Raw genomic sequence first — 27,242 nt, 5'->3', positions numbered from 1 at the left:
AAAACGTATGACCCAACGTTTTGGGTTTTTACAAGTGGTTCTCGTTATGTGGTTTTGAGGTTAAAAACGGATATCACGAATTTAATGTCCCCAGTTGCCACAGAACGCAGATGGCACAATACTAAGTTTGAAACTAATTACCGTTACCATACATTGTAACTTATCTAATGATTACACGGCGCCCGCTTTGAATGTAAATTTATAATAATTAGTAGGGTAATACGTGAATTGTCACATAGATTTACATGAAGAAGATCATCTTTTGCTATCTCTGAAACTCCCATAGCCCTAAGTTTTGTAAGAAGAGAGTGGGACTCTCAATAGAAGTATTGATAAAATATGACAGAAGTAGTTCACAATGGCAGGTTTATGTCACATTCTGCAAACCTTTCACATTTATTATAGTGTTTAGTATATTTAGGTGCATAGATCACATAAAAATGATTAAAAACGATAATATAATAAGATTGAATGATGAACAAAATGATGTTTTCGAGTCGTAGAAAACTAACGTATACGTTTAATTTAAACGATGCATTAGCAACATTAAAAATCGATTGGTTACACCATCAATGACTCAACAAATTGAACAGCCTTGCAAACCATAGGATCGTCTTTAGGCCGAGTCTTTAACAATTCCAAGTAAAACTTCAAGGTTTGTCCAATAATAAAAAAAAGTATCAGCTCGACTCAAGTAATGCTTGTTTGAACGGTCTGTAAACATAATTTTACAACGTGGGATTGTTTACGTATTAGCCAGTTGTCGTAACTCGACGCCTTCTAATTAACGATCCATTACCTTGCATTGATGAGTAATTAATTCGTTTAATGATTGCTTCCGCAAGCTGCATAAGAACTAAAAGGTTTTAATCGTGCTAAACGTAACGCTTTAATCAGTGTAGCGTTTTAAAACTAACAAGTATGAGAACTTGTTGTACTATATAATAAAAATGCACTACTGACCAGATAGAGACAATTAAAACTGTTAATGTCCACCAAAAAAACGAGGCTAATTAAGAAAATTAGGGTTAATGAATCAAGGTCAAAAAATCAAAAAATAACTGGTTAACCACCAGTAAAGGTATATGAAACTGATGCTTTTATAGTTCCAATTGAATAATGTGGTTTACTATAAATATCTCACAAATCTGTTATTTAAAAATTAATCAGTTCTAGCGAAAATTCCAATGAAGTCATATCCGGACATACCGATAAACTCTGTAACAAATATTATTGCAATAACATTCGATTTCAAGCATTACAAGCAGGAAAGTATTGTTTTTCATGCATACAATTGTCTGCCGTGTGTAATAAAAATATGATACATTCACACGCACATTCTTGTGCACCTATCTATTGCCCAATGATTGATTAAAATTGATCGAAATTACTTGCGTTTTGAATGAAAATATTGCTCAAAAATTGGAACCTTGTTCGACTGTAAACAGTGGATGTTTAAGGTCACCAATCAATATTTATGGTCTCAAAACATCGACGGATCACATCCATCATCCATACACAATTTTCCATTGAATTCAGTTTAATTAATTCACTCTCAATTATTTTACTATTCGGGTCGTTGGATACGATGTCAACTGGTCCAGGACAAATGTTGATTAAACCAATATCGACTATTATTAACTACTAAATTTTTTCAATATTGACTACGTTTATATCGTAGGCTGTTAATCCGATCGACAAAGCGGATTGAATTAAGGATTAGTCAATCGAGTATTTATCGTGTTTTACTTACATTGATGATAATTATGGATTATTGGATGTGTTCGGAAGATCCGTAAGGAATGAAAAAAGATCACTATTTAAGCAGAAAGAGATGACAACATATTCGTAATTGTTATCTATCAGCAGTGTCACAAATGTTACAGAAATATAGGTATGTATTTTACCTATAATCGATGTCAAGTCAATCCTGTTTGTCCACTCAATCCAAATCGTTAATACAAGATATCAAGGATTTTATGACGGTTTACATAATCGAATTGAATAAGCGGATTCAATTTGCTCGGTATAAACGCACTTAGTGTCGAGAAATATTGCACTTAGTTTCATCTTCAGTTCAACAGAGATCTTCTAGAAAAAGCTTCTATACAAGTATGAAACTGGTCAACTTTAAACCGGCGAAAAAGTCTGCAAATAAGTGAGAAATATTGCTTTCTAGACCTAACGCTCGACTGAAAAGACGAGATTTTCCTTATACAGTTAGCAGAACATTTCTTTATCCTTATTAAGCATTTAGAACCACAAAAATGCTTCGACACCACACAGAAACTTCAAAATTTAGTAATTTTTGCAAAATAAAGTGAACTACAATTCTAAATTTTTCACAGAATTAGTAAAAATGCAACATAATGTTCCTCGAGTTAGGATAAGTTTATATGTGGGTAACAACGACGTCATAACAACAATGAGCCATAAAAAGAAATCCTTGAGAATCATCATAATCCTTATCGATTAGCATCAGGAAAAAAATCAATACCAATGTCACTTTGATTGCACGCGAACAACATTAGTCTTCTTGATAAACGTCAATATTACATTTCAGAGTTTATTAATAATATAATAACTTACCTATCACCGTTATGCATCTTTCCTGAAGACTGACGTCTTTGGCTTTTTGCGAAATTTGTACATACGATCCACTCGTCTCCTTAATTTGTTTAATATAATTGCCAGCTTTGCCTATTATCATGCCGGCCGTACTATTGGGAACTAAAATTTTAACCTAAAAAAAATCAATTATTAGAATGGCAAAAGGTTATTGCAACTAAACACCTAGTTAAATTGTAAGGAATAAATTGAAAAGACAAAGGCTTGAATTGAACAACTTAAAAGCAATTCAACGTCTTTTATTCCAGTTTTTATAAAAATTGACACTCGTGTTAATTCACTTCTGAACGTCATTCTTAAAGAGCTTAAAAGTTTCTCGAATCTAATTCGTTTTATCAAGGAGCGGATCTTTATTTTAGCTCTGAGCAATCCGAAACTCCATTTCAGCGTAACTTTAATAACATTATGCAAACTTTCCAGCTCCTTAGGTTAATTTAGATTCGTAGAAATGGTTTTAGTGAATGCAAAACGTTGGGTCGTTTGTATAAACGCCTTTTCGAGCTGACGCTAAAATTTACACTCTACACAATGTAAAAGTTATGTTTCACTGTTTTTTTTAGAAAATGCAGTCAATCCTATATTTATTCTCAAATACAAATTGAATCAGATGATGTTCCAAAAGAACGATTGTTATTAAATGACCACCGAGATCTCCAGATTCGTCGTTAGTATATTTCTGTGATGACACAATCTAAAATCTCTGCTACTCAACCAATTTGTCTAAGAGTCTTTCATCTGGTTTATATTCCCAGAAATTTCCAACAGTGTAAGACACCATTTTGATAAAACTTGTTTAAATGACAGAAAATGACTCACTCTTAATAATTGACAAAACTGAACTTACTTGTTTATCACGTTCTTGCGTTAATTTGCTATCCCCTGCTTCTATAACTGGCTTCGTTAAGTCAGGTTTTTCCCTAATTTTTTCCATTATAAAATCTAACACAGTCAAGATGGCGTCTACGCTGCCGGTTATCAGGCACACTCTTTCCGTAGTTCCTGGAAGTCAGAAAAAACATTTATCAAACAAAAATGTATGTGTTGATTCACTATCATATTAAATAGAATATTTTTACTTTCATGATAATGTTGATTGTATTATTACTAATATTACATCACCACAAAGATAAGAACAAAATATTAGCTTAATTTGGTCGCTATATCAAAAAATAATCCTATACGAGAATCATATTGTGGTTTGTTCAAATATTTACTGCAGATTAACATGTTATTTCATATAATAATGGGAATGTTCTTAGATATTAATTTGTTATCTGAATTGTTGTTCGAATACGAATATTACGAGTGTATTGGCGAAGAGAGTATGGTAAACTTTATTTGCATATGCAAAACTCGTCCCATTTAGCAATAAGAACTTGCATATCAATAGAAAATAAACTAATAAGATTAGTTAACTTTAGAGCAGGCCAAATTGGTGCTACATGTATAGAAATCGCGTTTATTATATGATTTCCAAGGGATATATTTTTTTTTTTGAAATTGAAAAAATTCATTAAAAACGCACAAAAATATAAAAAATTTCGTCGGTTTTTTACTCTCTTCACACAACCAGCAGGACAAAGTATTTAATAAGGTGTGATTTTAAAAATTATCAACTGCTAAGTAAAGAAGTTGAATGAAAACATCTAGAAACCAGTTAATTCAAATAGAAAATCGAGTATAAGTTTTTCAAACAATTTTCCAATTATCATTTTTGTTGATCATTCTGTTGAGAACATTTTTTACTGCTTGAAACTTGAAATCGATTTCTAACTAAACTTTGAAGAGCTTTAAATTAATAAACCCGATTCATATTCAAAAGATTAAAATCAAATACTTAGTCAGTATTAGAGAGCTTTGAACATTGGAAACTTTCAGTTTCTCTAAAATGAGTTTACTAAGTTAAAAAACAAATTTGTACACAAAAAGTCTATTAATAATAACTAAATTGACTTTCAAACAGTTTTAAAATTAGAATTGGTCATGTTCTATCGTTACAGGTATACCCTGCTCAAATTTAACAGCTTCCTAAAATGCAGTTTGTTTTCATATTTGCAAAAATTTTAAAACAGACTCAACAACAAGAAATAAATGCGATTCCAACACCGGCTGTTTTCCAAAATGTCCTGATGAGTTCAGAGTTTTATTTAATATTCGAATGTTGCCAGCAAACGAATAGCTTGGCAATTCATCAATTTTAGTTGCATTCATTTGAGTAATTGCATCAAAAAAGTTGATTCTACGTTAAATCAACAATGAAAATTTAACGGAAAACGTTTTAAATGAACTGTGCGCTATGCAATCAGTTTAAAGATTGTTTTACTTCTTAATTAGTAATAAAACTTATTTTATCGGGACTGACCTAAATATTTGCAGTTACGATTACTAATCTCAAGCAAAAACAAAAGACATTATTGAGAACAAAATTGCACACAAAATCTAATAATAAGTCTAAGTAAAGTGTTTGTTGCGCCAGATTGTTAAAAAGCCGTTTCACTTTTAAGTTGCGTTACTATTGCAGAGCAGTTACTTGAAGAATGTTTGCGAAGATCGAAACTATTTGTAGGATTATAAGTGAAGCAATTTTAATTTAAAAAAATTAACAGAGAAAAAATGTGTTAATTTATGAGGCCAAACTTATGAAAATACATCACAGAAAAAATTGGTATAGTTCTTATTGTTTGGTGGTTAATTTGCTACACAATAATTAAAAAACTGTTTTGCTAGTTTTTTAAGTAAATTTACACCATTTAATGTATGACAATTATTCAAAATTTTGAAATGTCACCTTTGACTTAAAAAAGGAAGAAAAAATATACACTATATCCAACAGAACTGACAGAATATTATACAGTAAAGATTTGTTCAACAGTACCTTGCTAAGTTGCTAATTTGGGTTTAAGAACAATTTAAGTAAGTATTGTTTAGACTGTGATATTTAGAACTTAATCTGTCATATTCAAATCTCAACTGAGCTTAAGTTGACTTGAAAGAGCTAGGGAAACGGACATAATAGCCGATTGTACCTGCATACTTAAAAACATCCTAGGCTAAGTTTTTGACTGTCACATATTTTGCACATGATCTGTCAAAATCAAAGCATGACAGCCTTGAATATGTCGGTATAAATCACTAGTTCTAGCCAACTGTAATGTTTCTATTCATACTGAAATGTTAAATAGCTACCATATGTCTACTTTCTAATGTTGGTATGTCAAGATTCCTAGTAAAATGACGGAAAAAACAACTTTAGTACAAAAATTGTGAAAGACTAATTGTCGAGCTCCAACACGGGAATATAAATAAATATTGGCAGCCAAATCGACTTAGATGGCCTTGTAACACATCAACCTAACACCCAAAGTGCCCTTTGAAATGCGCTGCCAAAAAGTTTATTTTCATTGAATCGCCGTGGTGCAGGTTGTTGAAAATACGCTTTACATAACAAAAGGAAGACGTGGGTGAACTATTTTTTTTTTTTGGCCTACAACCAACCAACATGCATAATGTTTTGCTTTGCCCGCGTGACGTTTCCGTTATGTTCTTACACACGTGTTTTATTCTGGCTTTATTTTACTTGGTTTCTCATCCAAACCATGTGTCGGTGTTTACCTGGATAGAAATCGTGCGATTTGGACATTTTCACCCTAGCGCCGGTTTCTTTTTGCATTTGGGCAATGGTCTCTCCACCTTTGCCGATGATGGCGCCAGCTGCCACGCTGGGCACCAGCACTTTGAAATGGTACGTTCCATCTCCACCTGAAACAAATAGATTTCCTTATTGATTTGCCCACAACTAGTTGAATTATTTTGCTATACAGGGTGGTCCAGTTTTAAATATCAATAATTTACCATTCGATGATAGCTTATCAAAAAATAAGTTAACATGCCTTATGTCATTTTTGTATTTTTTACAGACTTCGTAAGAAAAATACAGTCCCTCAAATTTCAGTTTCACAAAAATGTTTTTTTTTGTCATAACTGTCAGACCGTTGGAACAATTTTGATCAAATTTGGAACAAGCGCTCATGAAATTAATACTCATTATGTGATGTTAATGACGTTATCGGACGGCTGTCGAATAGATAGATAGACAGATAGATAACAGCTTTTATTTAAAACAAATAATTACAGGGTAATTATGTTTAAACACGTCAAAGAAGAAAAAAGTATCTAGTATCAGTGGATAGATGTATACATATTTAACTTATTGCTAAGAACGTTGCACTTTTTGAAAGAACTCCTCAAAATTGTAAGGTTCGATGAAAACGAGAAGATTAAACAAATCCTTTTTAAACTTACCCAAACCTTGTGTTTCTCGAAGCTTTCTAGGTAAAGTATTAAAGCATTTTATTGAAAAATATGTACACTGTTTTTCAGTTAAAGTTGACTTGTGTTGGGGAAGGTTGTACTGATTCTGACTGTCTCTTGTGTTGTGTGAGTGATTGACTAAGAAACGTTCAAATAAATTTGGATTTCGTTTTAAAAACAATATGTGTTCAAAAATAGATATTGCTGGCAAAGAGAAGATTATTTCTAAATGCATTTCGACAAGTAGTTAACGGTGGCGACTTGGTGATTATTCTTAGTGCGACTTTTTGGTTAGTGAACAGCAAGCTTACGTTAGTGCTGTTTCCCCAGAATATGATATTGAATTTAAGCAATGAATACACTGTTCCATAATAAGCAATTCTTAATGTGTCTAAGCTACAGTGTTTAGCTAAAATAGTGAAAAGTGAAGTATAGTAGAATAGTGAATTAGTGACATTTAAAACTGGACCACCCTGTAGATATTTAAATTCTTTGCCAATGTTATACTATACTAGATATTTTACATACTTTATTCAAGCGTGATTTTCTTATGGAAATTAAATGTGATACGTTAAACGTGACGATACACGTGTTGTTGCCAACGACATATTGTCAGCAAACTGTTTAAACATATTTAATTAAAAATACAAATTAAATTACGCAGTTTTCTTCGGCTGTTTCTAGCAAATTGTCCCTATACCGTTAATGTGAGATAGAAGATAAAAGCACGTTACACCATAAACGGTTTGTAACATAAAGTAGAAGTGCATTAAATAAGATAGTTTACATTCAGAAGTTTTGAGATGCTATCCTTTATGAATTAATGTTGATGTTTCATAATCTATACAGCTTGACCTAAAAAGAATCTCACCTAACCTAACCTCACTCTCACCACACTAACCTAACCTAAAAAAAAAACACTTTGGCGCCATTTTCTCGCCTACTTTTTACTTTCTGAATAAAAAATGGCTCATCTGCTGCTCTTTACCAAACCAATAGCTATTTCGATATCAAAGTCTTATTCCAACACTCGGTTGAACCTAAATCATGTTTGACTTTGCTTCTGCTACGTTCTGCTTGTTCATCTGTTAATTATTACTGTGACTTCAAGGTTGTTCAACGAGCAGGACGGGTTAGCTTAGCACTGACTGACTGACCTAGAAACGCTCTTGCGTCGTTTAATGACTTTTAATTCACGTATTAAGACACTTGCCATTTCCACACTGGACGTTTTGCTATGTATTTCACCGATGGATGGGTCAAGTCACGTTTCACTTAAAAGTATTTTGTACGGCGGTGCGGACGATTAACTTATCGTTTAGAAATCGATGGGTTTTTAAACGTGTTGCAAGTTTACATCAATTTTATAAATGGCAAACGAAACGATTTTGAAATGTTCTTCCAGACTTTCAGTATTAATTATCTTTTTGCTACTTTAATAGGAAATAATTGTATTTCCAATGGTCTATGGTTAGTAAGAGTCGTTTTTACAACCAACAATACATGAAATGATTGATAATGTAGAATTAATTACAGTTATTCACTTAATGGTCAACACTCTACTAAAAACAATATTCCAATAATTTTATAGATAAATGCATTTCAAATTTGTATGTTTTCAGTGCTGGATTTAACTCATTTACCGCTGGGTACTAAATTTTCAATCATGTCAATCTTAAAAAAGTCATGTGACCCTTCAAATAATATTTTCACATTTAAAATTGTCACGTGACATTATGAATTGCATTTTTTAATAATAAAATAGCAACCTGACTTTTAAAAATAAATTTGATAAATGAAAATAGTCACGTGACTTTCAAAATATCAGGTTAGGTTAGGTGTAGTGAAAAACTGTTACGTGACCCCCCAATTAATATTTTGACATTTGAAACTGTCAGGTTCCGTTATGAATTCCATTTTTAATCTTTAAAAAAGTCACGTGACTATTTTTACTTTAAAAATAGTCACGTGACCACTTGCAACTTAAAAGGAGTCACGTGACTTTCAAAATATCAGGTTAAAGTGAAAAACTGTTACGTGACCCCTCAATTAATATTTTGACATTTGAAACTGTCAGGATCCGTTATGAATTCCATTTTTAATCTTTAAAAAAGTCACGTGACTATTTTTATTTTTAATATCAGGTGATAATTGTCAAAACTGTCAAACCATGCTCTAAAGTTGCAAAAATCAGGGTTTAGAAACGTTTTCTTGCAGTATTTGATATAAAACGTGCTTCTGAGATTTATGACAGTTATTTTGACAATTGTCACTTCATAGTCTAGCTAAACAGTCTTCTGAAATCACGTGACAACTGCCACTAACGTCAAACCTGTCAAACTGTGCTCAAAAGTTGCAAAAATTTGGATTCAGAAACGTTTTCTTGCGGTATTTGATATAAAACGTGATTCTGAGAATTATGACTGCTATTTTGATAATTATTACGTGACCGTTTAACTAAATAGTGTTCTACAAACACGTGAGAACTGTCACTAACGTCAAAACTGTCAAACCATGCTCAAAAGTTGCAAAAATCAGGGTTTAGAATCGTTTTCTTGGAGTATTTGATATAAAACTTGTTTCTGAGAACTATGACAGTTATTTTGACAATTACCACGTGACCGTCTAACTAAATAGTGTTCTACAATCACCTGACGTCACTAACGTCAAAACTGTCAAACCATGCTCTAAAGTTGCAAAAATCAGGTTTTAGAAAGGTTTTCTTGCAGTATTTGATATAAAACATGTTTCTGAGATTTATGACAGTTATTTTGACAATTATCACGTGACCGTCTAACTAAATAGTGTTTTACAAACACGTGACAACTGTCACTAACGTCAAAACTGTCAAACCATGCTCAAAAGTTGCAAAAATCAGGGTTTAGAATCGTTTTCTTGCAGTATTTTTTTATATTTGCAACTTAAAAGGAGTCACGTGACTTTGAAAATATCAGGTTAAAGTGAAAAACAGTTACGTGACCCCTCAATTAACATTTTGACATTTGAAACTGTCAGGTTCCGTTATGAATTCCATTTTTATCTTTACAAAAGTCACGTAACTATTTCTACTTTAAAAACAGTTCCGTGACCGTTCAAATAATATTTTAACAATAAAAGCGGTCACGTTGATACACTGTCATCTGTCAAAAATCGTGATGTCCATGGCACACTAATTCAAAATTCTAATTGCGTTGTTGTATTGTCAAATAAAGTTTCAGTGAAGCCTTAAAGCGACCTAAATCGCCGAAATGAGTGATAGTGATAAAATAAGTTGTACACCACCTGCTTTAGCAGCAATAGCGTCAAATACGCTAAATAATTTGATTCCTGGCAGGTCCCGTGAAATGTATGAACGAGCGTACAATAAATTCACCACTTGGGCCAGAGAACACCAAGCGGTCAATTTTACCGAAAACGTTGTATTGGCCTATTTTGACCATTTAAGTAAATCATTGAAGAGTTCGACAATGTGGGCGCAATATTCCATGCTTAAAGCTGAGCTAAATATTAAAGACAGTATAAATATTCTATCGTATAAAAAGGTGCAAGCATTTTTAAAGCGAAAAAGTGAAAACTATGCAGCTAAAAAGTCTAAAACTTTCACCAAGACACTTTTTTAACAGAAGCACCTGACAAAAAGTATTTAGCCACATGAAGGTAAGATCCGAAACAAAAATGAATTTATGATTTTTTTTAATACCTATATTCAACATTTTTAGGTTGTTTTAATATACGACATATCAGGGGCATGTCGATGTAATGAACTGGTAAACTTGAGAATTCAAGATATTGAATACATAGAAAAATCCCTTTAAACTAGTGAAAGAATAACTACAGACAAGGGCTAAATCATGGCACAAAAAATCAACAATTTACGGCTTAACCTCAGCAAATTATCTATTTAAACTTCGAGCAACATTAGCGATAATTGAAACGAAAGCAAAAGCGTTCGAACGGCATTGCAATGAAGAAACTGAACCACTACGTAACGCTTTAAGACCAAACAAAGCAAACGAGTCTACTAGTTCTAGGTTTCAAGATCAATGCTGTCGAAAGTGAAATGATTAAGTGGAACAGAACGAAACATGCAGGTTGCATGACTATTTTATTTAAGATTTTAGCCCCACAATTACGGTTTAAATGGAGGCTTTTTTTTTTAATTATGTAAACTAGTTTTCAATGGTGTTTACGATGTTAAACGACTGGATTTCAGTTTAACCGTAGCCGGCATTGTACGCGTGTACAAGACATGACCTAATTTGCTAGAACTGAAAGGGAATCTCTGACGACTTGGTGCTTCTTAAACGACTTGCGTATTATCATTACCCTGTATAGTTTTAAGATTGATGAGTAGTTTGACCTTATTTTCGTTGGGGTTAATGGCTTTTCCGGACTTGGAAAAACGTTCATTAGGGCTCAGAAATTTCCTTCGATCGATCTAGTCAAATTGGACTTAATGGCTATAATTTAGATCTAAACTGTATCGTTCCATTTAGTGCGTATTTGTAAAGTTTTGAGATTTTAGATATAAATTACTGTTCTGTTATACGATACTGAATCTTCATTGATTTATTTATACTGAAGTCCAGAACCTTGAACTGCCCACACCTTTGTCAGTTGCTATGACCGAAATATTTCACTTAGCACATAAATTTCATTAACCGCAGTATTTGATGTTGTTATACAACAAATGTACGTTGAATCTTGTTGCTGGTTGGGTATTTAACATTCCAGTAACAAAACCAATAATTGTAAATGAATCAACAAAATAACAATCCCGATTTGTGGAAACTATACTACTATAATAACCCATAATGATTTTCCGCACGTTCTCTTGATGATTTAATTTAATCTACTTTCTTCTGAATTCCTCACAGATGTGTTTTTCGTACAGTGTTTGTCCAAATTGTTATCGGTTTTGTAAAGGCAAATTTCTCTGATTCCTGTTTGAATAGAAGAAAAGTGCTACACTCTTCTAAAACTGTTCTATGAAACGCCTTGAATGCCCTGTTTTCTGGATTTTCACGTAAAAATGTTCGTAATTTTTCAAATGCCAAATATGTTATATGTGTTTCAAATTTGTCCTCAAATAGTGTTGTGTACAAACTGTAGGAATTAGTGGGCTCATTACTAAGAATAAGTAGGCATTAATGGACATTAAATTAGTATTATTAATAAAATTGAAAAAGTCTAAATTATATTATAAAAAAATTATCACAATATTTTTTTCTATACATCTACCATTGAAATATAAATATAAATAAAATAAATAAAGTTTGGTAATTTCAATGAAATCCAAAAAACAAGGAAAAATTATGAATTTTGTAATTTTACTTTCAAAGGTTTTAACTGTCCCTAACGACGAAACCGTACAACTAATCAATCAATTTTATACGTCAATAAAAAGCTCATTCCATTAGCTATCCATTGACATATAAAAGCATATACAAAGTGTAACAAATAAGCTAGTTATTGACGATTAAACGAAAAAATGCCCAAACCGTCCAACCTATTAATACCAGTTGGGGTACTTTTAGAAAGCTCATTTCATTGGCTATCCATTGACGTATAACACTCTGCTAAAAGTAGTGCAACCAAGCGAGTTTTTAAGGATTAAAGAAAAAGATACCCTGGACTACTTGGACTGGTTAAAGGCTAATTTGACTATAGAAAATTAGGAAAACACGGTCACGTGACTTACTAGACCTACCACGACGTAATGCTTGGAAATTTTTTGAAAAACTGTTTTTGCAAATGACAATTTTCGTAAGGGTCAAGTTTGCCTGAAACACCGCCACTATCCTAATGGGTTTTGCGCGTTAGGTTGGCCAGTTAGTGCAAGCGAAAATCAACCTTAATGATTGTATTTCTACAGTTTTGCTACTACCCTAGATTTGGCAATCATTGTGCTAGGTTTGTGCCAAATATCAGGGCCGTATCTGCCCGATTTAAAAAAAAATCTTTAAAGATATTAGAGCGGTAACAGTCAAGGAAAACATATTTAGTTAGCTTTGGAGCCCTCTGGCGGCCAAACGAAGCAACCTATCAACACAGGCGGCCATATTTTTTTGAAAGCCCATTTTATTTTCTTAACCATTGACATATAAAAGTCTATACAAAGTGTTGTGTGTGACAATAAAGACAGTTTTGACTAAATTTGACAACTACTACTTTAACCTTCATTAATTCGGTTATTTTGACAGTTACAGGGTGGTTCAATGTATCAATTTAAAAAGTGATTTTTTTAAATGAGTGGCGTAATACAAACTTCTTTAATTTTGAACAGAGAATCAGACAGAATTATAAGAATGTGTTCCGTTTGAAAAACTAGACTTTCTGTCCTTATAAGTCTAGAGTTTGATGTAGAATACAAAAATGAAAAAATATACAGGGTGGGATCCGGTTAATTCGTTGCACGCATATTTTCTTATTTTTACTGTTTTTAATTAAAAAAAGTTTTTTAAACTCTCCAGTTGTGATAATTCAGGAAGTTAGTGGGTATTGTTAGGCTAGGATATAACAGGATATATGTATGAAAAGTAGCCTAGGAAAACAGATCTAAAACCTCTTTTGACAGTCTACACATAGTGTCAAAAGCAGTTTTAACGATAATTTGACAATTATAAGACAAAAAGACGCTTCCGACATGTTGGAACAATGCAAAAGCTCTCATTAGGGTCATATTGATAATCCTTAAGGAATGATTTTTAATATGACCATTAACGTAAATTTTTGACAGTTTGCAGGCCTCTGTCATAAACTTTGACAGCTATTTTAGATATATAGGCATAAAAAAAAGATATAAAAGCGATTTTGAGTATAATTTGAGTAAGACATACGTTCTTACTGTGACAAGTTATGCCAATCTACTGAGTTTTTGAAAAAGAAATTCAGCAAATTTTGCTTTTTTTGAAACTCATTTATCCAAATTAATGACGTTTAACTTGCACACATACACTTACCTCAAAAATTACTTTAACACGCAACATAAACCACACTTTCATTATCCACTATTTTGGACGTTTTTAATTGTATACATCAGCATAATATAACGATGTTATCATACATTTTTGCGTGCCAACTCCTCCAAATAAATGGCGCAGTATAATCCGGCTGAATTGAAACCAAGTTGCGGGCCAATTCTCGTTTCAAACAATTTGAACCATTTCTATGCAGTTTTAGAGCGGAAGCTGTTGTAGCAGATTCAGCTTGCCATATCGGACTTTAAAACATAAACATTCGCTGTAATAAGTAACTTAAGCTCATTAATTTGAAAGGAAATATTTATAGATATGACTGCGTTTCGGAAATTCGTTCGGATCAAAGTCTGCGAAATCCGATATGGTGTTTCGTTTACTCCTACCAGATTTTAATACTACTGTGTGCCATTAAATTGTCAACAACTAATGATTTTATGAATTGTGTTAATGACGAGTGATCTGTAACGTACAACCAACGTGACTGTGGTAACCTAAATAACTTTAATATTGTTAAAGGGTAAAAAAAATTGATGTTGCTTGAATATAATGCTGTAACGTAATTCCTAATTTATAAACCAAACATGTACACCCACTGATTCTGTAAGGATGTGATTCCACTGTTAATATCAATGTAATCGTTGGAACTTCATTGGCTTTTAAATAGGTCGAACTTGAGTAACATTTTGGTTTTTAGAAGATTTATTTTTTCCAATTTGCAGTACAACCACTCATAAAGTAATCCACACATTTCTTATGAAAAAAAATCCAGACTTACACACAAAATAGGTACACAATGTTTTTCTTTTGGAACTAGCTGCATCTCTTTTTATAATTTAAATAAACTTGTTCCAGATAAAACCAGACAAATGTAGGTATCTCTAATGATAAATCCACATGAGCAGTATTTGCGCACATCAGAGCACTGTTTGTAGTTTGCGATTGGTCAAAAAAAAAAGCAGCACGCTGAAAGCTGCCTTTTTTGACCAATCACAAGCTACCCATTATGCTGTCATTTTTGCTATGTTTGACATTCGACAGATGGTTCAGCGACGATTGACAATTGATTGATCTATTAATTGATTTTGGAAATTGTCATGTATTTGAAACAAAGATAACTTTATAGAACCAGTTTTATCGTACCCCAATGGGCTCATCCCACATATTTTTTTTATTTCGTATTTTTCCAAAAATTATGAAATACGTATTTTATTATTTTTTAAAACGCTAAGTCTAACATAACAAGAATTAAATAAAATGATTCAAATTTCTTAGAAACATTTAAAACGCCCGCTAGATATGACGTAGACGGTTTTCAACCAATTAGGTGCCAGGAGCCACTTATATCATCAGCTTTTTCCAGGCCCGTTTTCTTGTTGCCAGTTTGTAAGGTTTTACCAATTCAAATTAATCTTGACAAATGAGAAACGATAAAAGACGGTCTTCGTTTTTGTCCTGTGAAATAAAAAAGTTGCCGTGTTGTGCTATAAAACGTGTTATTTGGCAACATTGCACTCTGCGGACTTGACTTTGAGGTTATACCTAAATCAGCTGATCGGAAGATGCTGTTGTGGTGACATACGACATGTTTCCGACGCCTGACAGCCGCCAGGAGGAAGAGGACAGAAAATGACAGAGATGACAAGAATAGACAGAGTTTTTCTGGCTACACGTGCAATCCGAACTTTCGACCAAAAATCTTACTCCAATTTGTATTTTATTAAGTTTCCTATTCAACAATAAAGTAGTGTGTTATGTTAGTGTACATTTGAGTAATCCCTGACACAACTCGCTTCACTGTCAACCATCAGACAGGCTTAGCCAATAAAACTTCTGAAAGTCGTCTACGTCATATACGCGGCAAACCTGATGTCGATTTGAATTTACGCATTTTCAAAGTCCTGTAAATTACCAAAAAACCTTCTTTTTTTGTAAACAAACTACAAATTCCGACATGTCAGACTAAGCTTCCCAATTTATATGAATTGAAACGCTGAGTTTTACATTATGTGAGATGACCCCTTTTCCTATATTGTTCAAAGTGATAATATAAACAGTAAATAATATTGTTGAAACTTGCTCCTTACACCCAATCTAACCCAGTTACAGTTTACATAAGTAAACACAAAAACGAAATTGAGTTTTGGATCAGTTTATCGAGACTGGCTGGCACCGATCGTCTCTGTCTAAGTGCATCCTCAGGGTCGAAAACGGGGCCAACCGAACCGGTTAAAAGTTGCCAGAAAACAGAGTATCGACCGGATTTTTGTTCCGGTTTCCGGTTCCGACATTGAATCTACTCTCGGTTTTCAGCTGTCGACTTCTGTTATTTCCCGTTTGAGTTATGTACTGGTTTCCAGTTTTCGGCCTCGGAATAAGCGACGATGACTGTTCAAATTGCGAGATTTCAATCAGTTTTTGTGAGAGAGAAAATGGAAAAACCCTGGCACAGAGAATCTTGAGAAACAAATCAATCAATGATAAAAATTTATTAAATTTCTAGACAACTTAATTGAAGTTTGAATTAAAAAAAGCTTTGTGGACAGTTAGCAACCACTTAGTAAATTAGACTTAAATTGAGAGGGTACTTAAAAGGTTCGGATTTTCTATTTGGCTCCACTTAGACAAATGAACTTCTATTAGAGAGGTGAACCTGAGGGATGGGAAACTTGACGAAACTAGACAAAAATGCACTTTCCGAATTGAGTAAATTAAGGTTATAACCCAATTGTAAACCGTTTTTGATTGATAACCAGTAAGAGCGATTTGAAAATTTAGAGCAATTTATCATTCATGGAACAATTATTGCTGCAGCTGACCTGATGTGAATGCAAACAAACAACTAGATAATGCTGATATAGTGAAGCCAGAAAGAGTATATAATTCACAGATTCCATAGTAGCGAAGTTCATAATAGATTGGATACGGATTATTGAAGGCTTTAAAAGAAGTTGTTCGTAAGTTGTTTTCTTTCACAAAATTGAGGTCGCTTCCTTATGAAGCACTTTGGAACTCTTACATTTTAGAAAGGGTATTGCCCTAAAAATTCTGTTGTCATAATATCCTCTTCTTCATATTTTCCAACTATTCCGTCATGTTTTTTCTTTCTATCCTATTGTTGACTCTGATGTTGTTTTGTCAGATCATCGTCATAATACTCCAACAATACGGTTGCGTAGTTACTCAAAATTGTGCTTTTTTATAATACGTTTTTGGATCTAATATAATCGACATCCACATATAAACGTCCACGAAGAAGAAAGTTGCAATAAATTTAATAACGAGTGGCTAAAAGATGCACCGATCGAAAAAATACCGTTTTAAAAACGTTGCGTAACAACTTCTGATGCTTTAATTTACATCGCAGGTTTCGGACAGACGCAAAATGTACCGTTACAGCTGACCCATGTCTGACACAGTTTTAAAAAATTTTAAAGGCATCCACAATGCTGAATGAATGTTAATGCATTCTGTAGATACAAATTTAGATTTTAGAAGTGTGACTATGTTTGTTTGAGATTAACTTTATAGGAAAAGTGCGAGAGTAAGTTGTTGTAATGTTAATTCAAATATAGTAACAAGTTTAACAGTATTAGTAAACCTACTTAACACAGATGTAGTGTTTTGTCATGTCATTTAAAAACACTTTTTTTGGATTTCAAAATCTTCTTTGCAAGTCTGAATATCAATATTTCGTTACTAAATTTAGGGATCTTGTCATAATTTTGTATAAACATTTAATTAGGAGTTTTTCCCTTAGTCACAAATCACTGATTTATTAAAGATTGTGTAATTGTTAGAGAAGAATGTTATCTTCAAATTTGCCTAACTTAACATGCTTGGATTTTTATTATTTGTGGTTCAAAAGTGTGGTTTACCACATATTATCAAACAGCCGAGAATCAATTTGACAACAATGTTGGTTTGTGCACTAAGAAGAGATACATTAGCAATATTCTTCGCTTGTTAACATCATCATTTATCGTCACTTCTACTACAGTTAATAAGCTAAAAAAAATTACCTGAAAGTAAATAGTATCTGAACTGTTAGTTTTAGTTCACCATAATAATTATTGTTAATCGTATCAAAATTATTTCTTGTATGGCTTTTTCGTAGAAATTTCATTTACAATCCTAAGTTATAATTTACGTGTTCTTTACCTACGTAAACTTCTAAAATGGGTAGTTACTCTTTAGATAGTGTTCCAAGGCTCTAGAACCTTTTGATGACACTTTCAAAGGGTTGGTGAGCAAAGTACCTAGTTTGGATAATGTAATCCCCATTACAGCCAGAATGAGAAAAGATTACTAGAAGCCATCTAAATAAGATAACAGAGTATAGAAAGCATAATATCTTAACGTTGACATTTTAGGTATTAAGAATAAAATTTTTCTAATATTGCACACCTAACCTAACCTAACCTTCTTTCACCAAAGTTGAAAATTACCTGAAAAAACCACTGAAACTACTTCAACATGTCTTTTGTTGAGTTTGTGGGATTATAAAGAAACTGCAAAACCCCATAAAATATGCATCAGGTGCATCTTTTACTATCCGATTGGCAAAATGGCAAATCGTAAAGTACCCAACTAGCCAGAAAGCGCATTAGCATACTTACAGTTATTACGGTGGCATACTTCTTGTCAAAACTTATGCATTGTGTCTGCGTGTTTGCTTTACATATTACGAATTTGACCCACTGTGGGTTCGAAGAAGACTTACACGTTTAGTAGTTAATATTTTAGTAAACGACACTCACCTGTCATACCGATTCCTTCATCAGAACCTCCATCTGAAACAGAAAAAGAACAGATATAAATCGACTGCAGACCAACCTTAAAAAGCTGATTTAAATTAACCGTCAATTTATTTAACAGGAAAGTTCAGGGGATTCAAAAGTATTTCAATTAATTAAATGTCAAGTCCTTTAATTTGAATAATGCATTCTTGATTTCGGAATAACGCAATATTTCAAATTATCATCCCGTAAATTTACATGCTTTTTGACAGAAACGACCCTGAAACGATTAAATACGTGATGTAATTAGATAAAATATGAATTTTGCATATTTTAGTAATGTACGAATTATCCCATAATGTGTTTGATAGTAACAAATGAACTTACAGTTTAATTAAACGTGTCATGGGGCTTAAAATGGGAACAACACGCAAATATTGATCGGGAAAAGGGTGAAATACAAATGACATGTGTATTCTGAGATTTAGTAAATGTTTTGGAGTACAAAATCATTAATTAGATTCTTAATTACCACAAGTTCTTTGAACCTAATAACACTAAATTAATACTTTTTCTCTTTAGCAAATTTATTGTTTTTAAAGCCTCACCTCGTATCCCAACAATTTTAATTTTTGTTGGCTAAATACACATAATGATCCGATTGATCGACCCACAAAACTAAGATCAAATGAACAAATCAGTTTGCCAAAATACAATTTTTCCGTAAAACTTGGGAAATACGAGGTATTTTTTGTCTTTACTCTTGCCTTTCCTTACCATAGAACTAGCAAATCTTCGATTCAATTTTTTTGCATTTCAGAAAATAGTTATTTCTACAGGGTGGCCGATCGAAAACGAACCAGAGACATTTTTGGAAACTTGATTATTTCAAAAAACCCTTGAACACGTCAACTTGAAAAGAGGACACTATTTTTTTATAAGTCTATTAAACAGAGTGTTCCAAAAAAATAGTTATTACATCAAGGTAAAGCTTTGCAAATGAAAAGGTATATTTTTAATATATTTTTTTAGGCTGGTCATTACATGCCCTATACTTATCTCTACTGTATTCGCGAAAATGAGCTAAAAAAATGGAATTCTTTACTTTTAATATAGCATTTTAAAATGCACTTTATTGATGTTAGTGATACATTTTCTCGTCAATGGAATAGAAGAATGGTCGTCACGCTCCCCTGAATTGTCACCATTAGATTTCTTCTTCTAGGGACCTCAAATCAAACATTTCTGCTACACCTAACCTAACCTAACCTATCTCAGTAGGGGGCTTTTGAGTTTTGCAAGTTACTAGTGAACATTTTCAGCATTTGATAGCCTAGTAGAACACCTTGTTTCATTACTTTATTGAAGTAATTCTACGTTTTTTTTTTAACTTTACTAGCTAAGTAACCAAATTTAGCACAGCTTTTACTGAGTTCACCATGTATTATCGACTGTTACTGTTGTGGAAAAAAATAATAAAAAACATAATGGAGAAGAGTCATTGATATTGTTTTAATGGGAACCAACTAGTTTAGTTCTGGAAGAAGTTTTTAACTTGACTGCATTGACATCTACAGAAGTCTAGATACTGCACAGCAAATGAGATTCATTAAAGCTAAAATCAGTTTTTCCAAAAATATTTAGTACAAACTACTGGGCATTATTGTTTATTTATTAACGTAAATATGTTCCACAATCATCCAGAATATGAAAATAAAATAAACACTCGTAGATTAGTTGCTCAAAAAGCGTTACTTTGGACATTCCTCAAAAACTCCATTTATTATTCAGCCATATATGTATTCAGAGCACGTAGGCCAAGCAGAACGTAAATAGAGCCACGCAACATAGCATACACGTCGCCTGTCAACATTTCCATGTTGAGCAGGAAAACGAGAACGTCTACCACCTCCAGATAAAATATTGCTGAATATCCAGGAAAAGCGATATCCGCATAGAGCGCTCGCCAACACAATAACGATATTGTTTGTCGGGAGAACCGATCTGCGGGACAATATTGCGGGAAAATTTTACCGCAAAATGGACTAAAACGAAACGGCCAGTGTCGAGTTTGTGCTAATTTACAAAAGGGCATTGCTTTTCACATATAGAGCGTAAAAGGGTTGTGAAACTTTCCTACGCCCCGTCTAAAATTACCCACCGACTGGTGGATTGCATAACTTGTTCGGTCTAGATCGGATGCAATCGGGCGCGGTCCACCTGGTTCTGACGTCATTGTGCACGTGCACATCGTGGTTGAGGGGGGGAGGGGGGAGTCCTGAAGGCGGCAGCGCAACCTAGACCCACTAACACACATAGTTCCTGCTGTTTCTAAATTCCTGTTTGTTCCAGCGATAGCGCTTTTGGGAACGGCTAATCGACGCTCACTGTCGTTGGGGAAAGTTTGGGGACGGATTATTCACCTCTCCCGGTTTTACCTCGTTTATAGAGGCGTCCAGGTTTAGCCACCCAAACTTTTTTTTTTCCCGAACCGGAAGTTGATGCTTATTTTATTTGGAACACCCTGTATATTATTGTATTTTTTAATAGTCCCATCGATTTCAAGTATTTATCAAACCTAGATCTATCTACAACGGTTTTGTTGCAGACAACGTTTGAAAAATAACACTTTCAGCTTTTCAAGTGTTATATCTCCTATCCAGAATGATATAGAGCAAAACAGCATTCAATTAGTAATATTTTTAATTTTGACAGGTCTCAAAAATTTAATATTAGTACAAAAATTGACAACTGTCAAATTTTTTAATAAGACCACTCAATAGATATCAAAAAGTAAGAACATGCAAGTCGTTTTGCTCTATCCTATTCAGATTAAGAGGTATGACACTCCAAAAACTAAAAATGTCATTTTTCAAACGTCATTAGATTCACGTCATCAAAACCATTAGATTGAACTTCCATCATGCCAACTCTGGCTTTTTTGAGCAAGGTTTTTTTCCCTTTTGCATAATTTCCTTTGATAATTTTTGCAACCTTTTAGAGTGACAGCCAGCGGACATGTGGCAGATCCGTAAATTTTAGGTAACCTTCTAATGTCTGTATATTTTGTAGCCCCTGAGGATGAGTCGTTTATACACTCGAAACATGTTGGGCAGCTTTTAGCTACTAAATGAAGATTTTGTGTTTTTTGCTTGTACTTACACTACAATTCTACTGTGTGAAGATTGACTACTTTTTTTCATTTTAATGAACGGTTTGAGTGGCTAACCATTACTCAGTCAGTTTTGCCTCCTCATAATTTTTTATACAAATATACTCTCCGACACGTGTCTAGCACTATACAAGGTACGTTTAAAATAAATCATTACAGTCGTTAGTAGGTCACATTATTTTTTACTTTAACCAGTAGCGCAACTACTAATTATGGTACAACTTCAAGTAATTACAGACTTTTAGTTTAAAAAAGTAGCAATTCGGTATAATTTCGTTTCTTTTTTTGCTGTCTTTAGAAGCACGTACAATATTCAAATAATTTTTTTATTGTATGAGAATGATTGATTAAAGTTTCTTGTCAATAACCAAAAATATTATATTGGTTCTGTATCGTGTAGAACTCGAGAAGTAAACAGGGTAAATTGCTGAGTAAAATTTTGGACACTAATTCCTAATACACAAATAATGCCCAATAACACCTAAAAATACCCACTAATTTTCTGAATTACTACAACTGGAATATCTAAAAAACCGTGTTTACTTAAAAAAAAGTAAAAAAAGAACCCTAAAGATCCTATTTTTGATATTTTCAGTTTCCAAAACAATTTTTAATTTACACAATACATATCAGAAACGTTTTTCTCTTGGTTCTTTGTGTTAAACAAGATTTGTTCGAAGAGTGGGTGCGGAAAAACGTTAAAATATATATACAGTGTAACCCATTTAGAATGGAAACACCCCTATAAAATTTTAGGTTATTAACCGATTTCAATGATTTTTTTTTTGAAATAATTAGTAATGAAATGTCTATTACGGGAGAAAATTTTAAATATTTATTTCAGTTTTCAGGTCATATTACGATACTTTTTCTTGATAGAAAATGGAGAATTTTTATTAGCGATTTTTTTATTGAAAAAATTACTACCTACGCCACTGGATCTATAGTGCTTTCAAATAGCTGTGACCAAAATTTCATAAAAATCCATTCATTAATAACAAAGTTATGACAAATTAAAATTCAAAAATCCTCTAAGCGGTCACAAAAGAACACCCTACATCAACTGTTGCCATAGAAATGGTGTTATTATTTACTTGTTTATTATTAATTATTAATTGATTATTTTAATTTAAAAAAAAAATAAAAAAAATTAATAAAAAAAAAATTAAGAATTAATTTTTTAATTTTGGTCACAGCTATTTGAAAGCACTATAGATCCAGTGGCGTAGTAATTTTTTCAATAAAAAAATCGCTAATAAAAATTCTCCATTTTCTATCAAGAAAAAGTATCGTAATATGACCTGAAAACTGAAATAAATATTTAAAATTTTCTCCCGTAATAGACATTTCATTCCTAATTATTTCAAAAAAAAATCATTGAAATCGGTTAATAACCTAAAATTTTATAGGGGTGTTTCCATTCTAAATGGGTCACACTGTATGATACAGGATAGTCAAATTATGGACTCAAAGAATCAGTTCAAGGACAAAAAGTCTAGTTTTTCAAATAGAACACTTCTTATTCTTATAATTTTGTCGGATTCTCTGTGCAAAATTAAGGTAAGTTTGTGTTAGGTCACTTATTTAAAAAAAAAACATTCTTTAAATTGATACATTAAACCACCCTGTAACTGTCAAAATATCCGATTTATTGAAGGCTAAAGTAGTAGCTGTCAAATTCAGTCAAAACTGTCTTTATCAAAAGCATAACCTCGTGGTAGGCCTTGTGGGTCGTCACGTGACCGTGTTCCCCCCCCCCCCTTGAAACAGTCAAAAAGTGTACCCTGTCACTAAACCGTAAATAACACGCGTATCTGTCACACTTTGTATATACTTTTATATGTCGATGGAATGTCAATGAAATGAGCTTTCCATTGACGTATAAAAGTCGATTGGTTAGGGATACCGTTTGGCCGCTAGAGGGCGCTAAAGTTGACTAAGTTTCTATGACTTTTTTGATGCATCCTTTTGTTCAATCTCTAATAACTCATTTATTTGCACAACTTTTCAACTTAGGTTCCTAGGTTAGACAGTTTGGTCGTTTAATCCGCAATAACGCGCATTACCTTTGAACCGAAAACATCACGTGAACCCATTAAAACGTTATTCACACTTTGGCAATTAAGAAAATTATTGGCAAAGCCTCATGCCAGCCCCCAAATAAACTTGTTAATACATTATTATTCACCCCTTTCGACATAGTTAAACACCGCATATTTCCTGTAGGACCGAACAAATGAATGAACGACATAGATAAAATCTTTCGAGTCCCATGTTGTTATTATTAAGGAGGAAGTAGTTTAGGCTGATATATTATGTTGATTGCATGTGACGGTGGTATTATGTTGCGTTTAATCGCCATGTATATTAGATTGAGTGAAAATATTTACGAATCATGATTAAGTTCTGCTTTTTCCATTATCAGTATGAGAGTTGCGTGATCGATGACGCTGATTTCAAATCGAGGGTTGCCCAAGGTTTTTTTTCTAAACATTGTTATTTAACGTGTAAAAGCTCAATTTACTTGCTAAATATACAGGTGTGGTAAATCCAAAAGCGACCATAGGAAAACCGTGTAACGGACAGAGAAACGTAGGTAATTGCATGCGCGGGAGAAAGACAGAAACCGAAAAAAATATCAAGTAGGCCATATTTTTAAGGCGCTGTTGCCAAACGCCGTAAGTAAGTTTGTCGAGGGTATTGAATACTTACGGCGTTTGGCAACAGCGCGCTAAAAATATGGCCTACTTGATATTTTTTTCGGTTTCTGTCTTTCTCCCGCGCATGCAATTACCTACGTTTCTCTGTCCGTTACACGGTTTTCCTATGGTCGCTTTTGGATTTACCCCACCTGTATACCTTTTGCAGAATTGAGATTGATCCAACATCTCAAAATTCTGCGCGATTTCTAAACATCAAGCTCTATCGGTTCAATAGTTATCGATATTTATTTACTCAATAACTTTAATTGGGATTCCGACCTATAAAATTGTGAAACTGATAAAAATCGGACAGATATTTTTGTGGTTATTATACCGAAAACGATTTGGCCGCTCAATAGCATGGACAATTTCCATGACTTCTTCATCAGAAGAAGAGGAAACACTGAAACATCCATTTGATAACGAATTAACAACGCAGAAAACAACAAATTACTTTACTTAAGTGAAGATCTGTGACTGTCTGTCATATCTGTTTAGATTAGCCCTCAATTCACGTGCGTCACTATTTGTGGATCAGATATCTGGGTGCGTATTCATGAAACGAGGGAAGAGAATAATCAATAGAAAGACCTGTAGAATGTGACAGAAGAAGCTGACAATGGCGGGTTTCTGTCACATTCTATCGACAATTCTCTGGAGAATTCCGTTCCCTGCTTTCAAGAATTAGGCCCCTGGTCGTTTTAGCTCAGATATCTTTTCCATAACTTATGAAAACGAAAGGTTGTTCAGAAACCGGGCATAAGTTCTCCATAATAAACAAATGTCCTCTGTACAGGGTACAGTTGTTCACTTTCTAATTCCATCTCATCTGGTGGCTATTTGTTTACCCTTAATATTGCTTCCATAATCAAATACTGGTAGATCTTCATTATCTTCTTGACTCAGTGCTGAAGATTGTTTGCTTTCATAAGGTGCTGGACTTGTCTTGCCTCAGCTTCTCTGCTCTCTCTTTGTTGATTCTGATCCTTTCCAGTTGCTCTGCCACTAGTTCAGGTTCTTTGCTTTGGTTGCTTGTTACTAATTGATCAAACTGAGTATCTGCAGTGGTTACTTTACTAACAGAACTTTCTGGGTTGTCTTCTTCATCTGATGAGTTGAGTAAATCGTTATTTAACATGAGATCAAATCTAATTTTTTTTTATGTGTTAGAACTGTTCTTGGTTGGTAATAACATTATCCAGACGTTTTAGCTTCATTCAGTTTTGGTTGGGGATTTCAAATCACCTATTTTGGTTTCACAACTTGTTTGTCTTCAGCTTGACCATCTGTAGGTGTTTCTTCAGTGACTTGTTCAATTACTTGGTTAAGGTTTTCATCAACCTTACATTTTCCTTATTTTGACTGTTAATTCATTTATCAAATTTGTACTGACGCTAATTGCACTTGACAGAAAGAACACGAATGATAATTGAAGAGCCAGAGGGAATAACGATTAATGTCTATAAAAGGGATTTTCAAGAGAAGACCCCATTTTGAAAACTTTTGATAATTTTTGATCTGTTGTAAAATTTCCATACCTCTGACCATTTCCGAGGTTTTTTTACTTTTTTACTCGAATTTCAAAATTCTGTATTTCGGTTATTTTTTAGGTTTTAATTTGCTAAAAACGTCTACTTTTTTCGAAGGTAAATGGACTCTCCTCGTTATTTCCTCTTTTCTCTTCAATTTGAATACCAGATATTAGTCAAACTAGACAAATTGAGAACGTTTTGAAACAGATTACAACACATTGATTTGATTAATTTTTGATAGAAAAAATGGTCTGATTTGCCCTATCGTCACATTATTAATAACTGTAACAAGTGCGTCGTGAAATAGTCTGTTACCACACTCGTAATATGCTGATTATGAACTTGGCTTGAACTTGAAATGCATAGCGGTACGAATGAAAATAGACCTGTAATTGGCACACACTGTGTGGAAGCGTTTACTCTCGTTGTTACGTCATCGCGATTATGTATGCGCAAATTCTGTCGACTTCCTTCGTCTTCGAATTCTGCGTGGATCATCATCGTTAACACTTTGGCAATTGATCATGTTTTGTTGGTGGTGACGTAGGACGACAATCGGCCATTAAATTCTCATTAAGAAATGTGCAAAAAAAGCGCTTCACCATATAACCAAATATTATTTAATACGTCCTCATTTCTGATTATGTAATTCTCTAAACATATCCAGTTAAGTAGACATTTGTTTTAAATTATCGCATATTTGTTCAGATTTGAAGGCTGCCTGCGTAGCGTTATACATCCTACATGAGAACAACCTTACGATTGGGCTCGTTTACATCGTCATACCAACTAGCTTATTATTTAATACTAGTACGGTACGTTTTGGTTACGCGGTTTTGCACTCAGCTGGTGTAAACCTGGTCATTTTAAGGTAACAAACAATTTACAATTCAAAATTGTGGCAGCCCACACGAAATCCTAAAATTGTTAATGAAACAACGACGTCCGGCCAATATGGAGACCCAAACTGGTTTGTTAATGGTCTCTCTCGTCCAGTATATTTAGTCTATAGAAAAATTTCCATAACATAATCAATACTATGTACGACAACACGGACGTGTTGATGTTTTTAGTGTTTGGAAAGCGAAATTCAGAAATACGAGTGAATGTAACTTTAAAAGATAATATTGTGGGTCTTAAAATGTTTTATTAGAATGGGAAAGGTAAAATCTGAATTTTAT

General features: G+C 33.3%; 1 protein-coding gene across 4 annotated transcripts in view; it reads right to left on the bottom strand.

The window, feature by feature from the left end:
* The window catches only part of ps (RNA-binding protein Nova-1-like protein passilla), a 50,448-nt gene that overhangs the window by 9,367 nt on the left and 13,839 nt on the right, over window positions 1-27,242 (bottom strand). For all 4 annotated transcript variants that reach the window (XM_081973991.1, XM_081973989.1, XM_081973988.1 and 1 more), the window contains exons 2-5: window positions 18,677-18,709; window positions 6,241-6,387; window positions 3,473-3,627; window positions 2,590-2,743 (exon numbers count right to left, since the gene is read on the bottom strand). In XM_081973991.1, coding sequence (XP_081830117.1) covers window positions 2,590-2,743; window positions 3,473-3,627; window positions 6,241-6,387; window positions 18,677-18,683 — 463 coding nt within the window. In that variant the 5' untranslated portion in view covers window positions 18,684-18,709. The remainder of the gene's footprint in view (window positions 1-2,589; window positions 2,744-3,472; window positions 3,628-6,240; window positions 6,388-18,676; window positions 18,710-27,242) is intronic.

Source organism: Ips typographus, linkage group LG2 (genome assembly GCF_016097725.1).
Source record: "Ips typographus isolate SLU linkage group LG2, UJ_Ityp_2.0, whole genome shotgun sequence".
Taxonomy (NCBI): domain Eukaryota; kingdom Metazoa; phylum Arthropoda; class Insecta; order Coleoptera; family Curculionidae; genus Ips; species Ips typographus.
The sequence above is the reverse complement of the archived record's forward strand: the minus strand, read 5'-3'. Positions and strand labels throughout refer to the sequence as shown.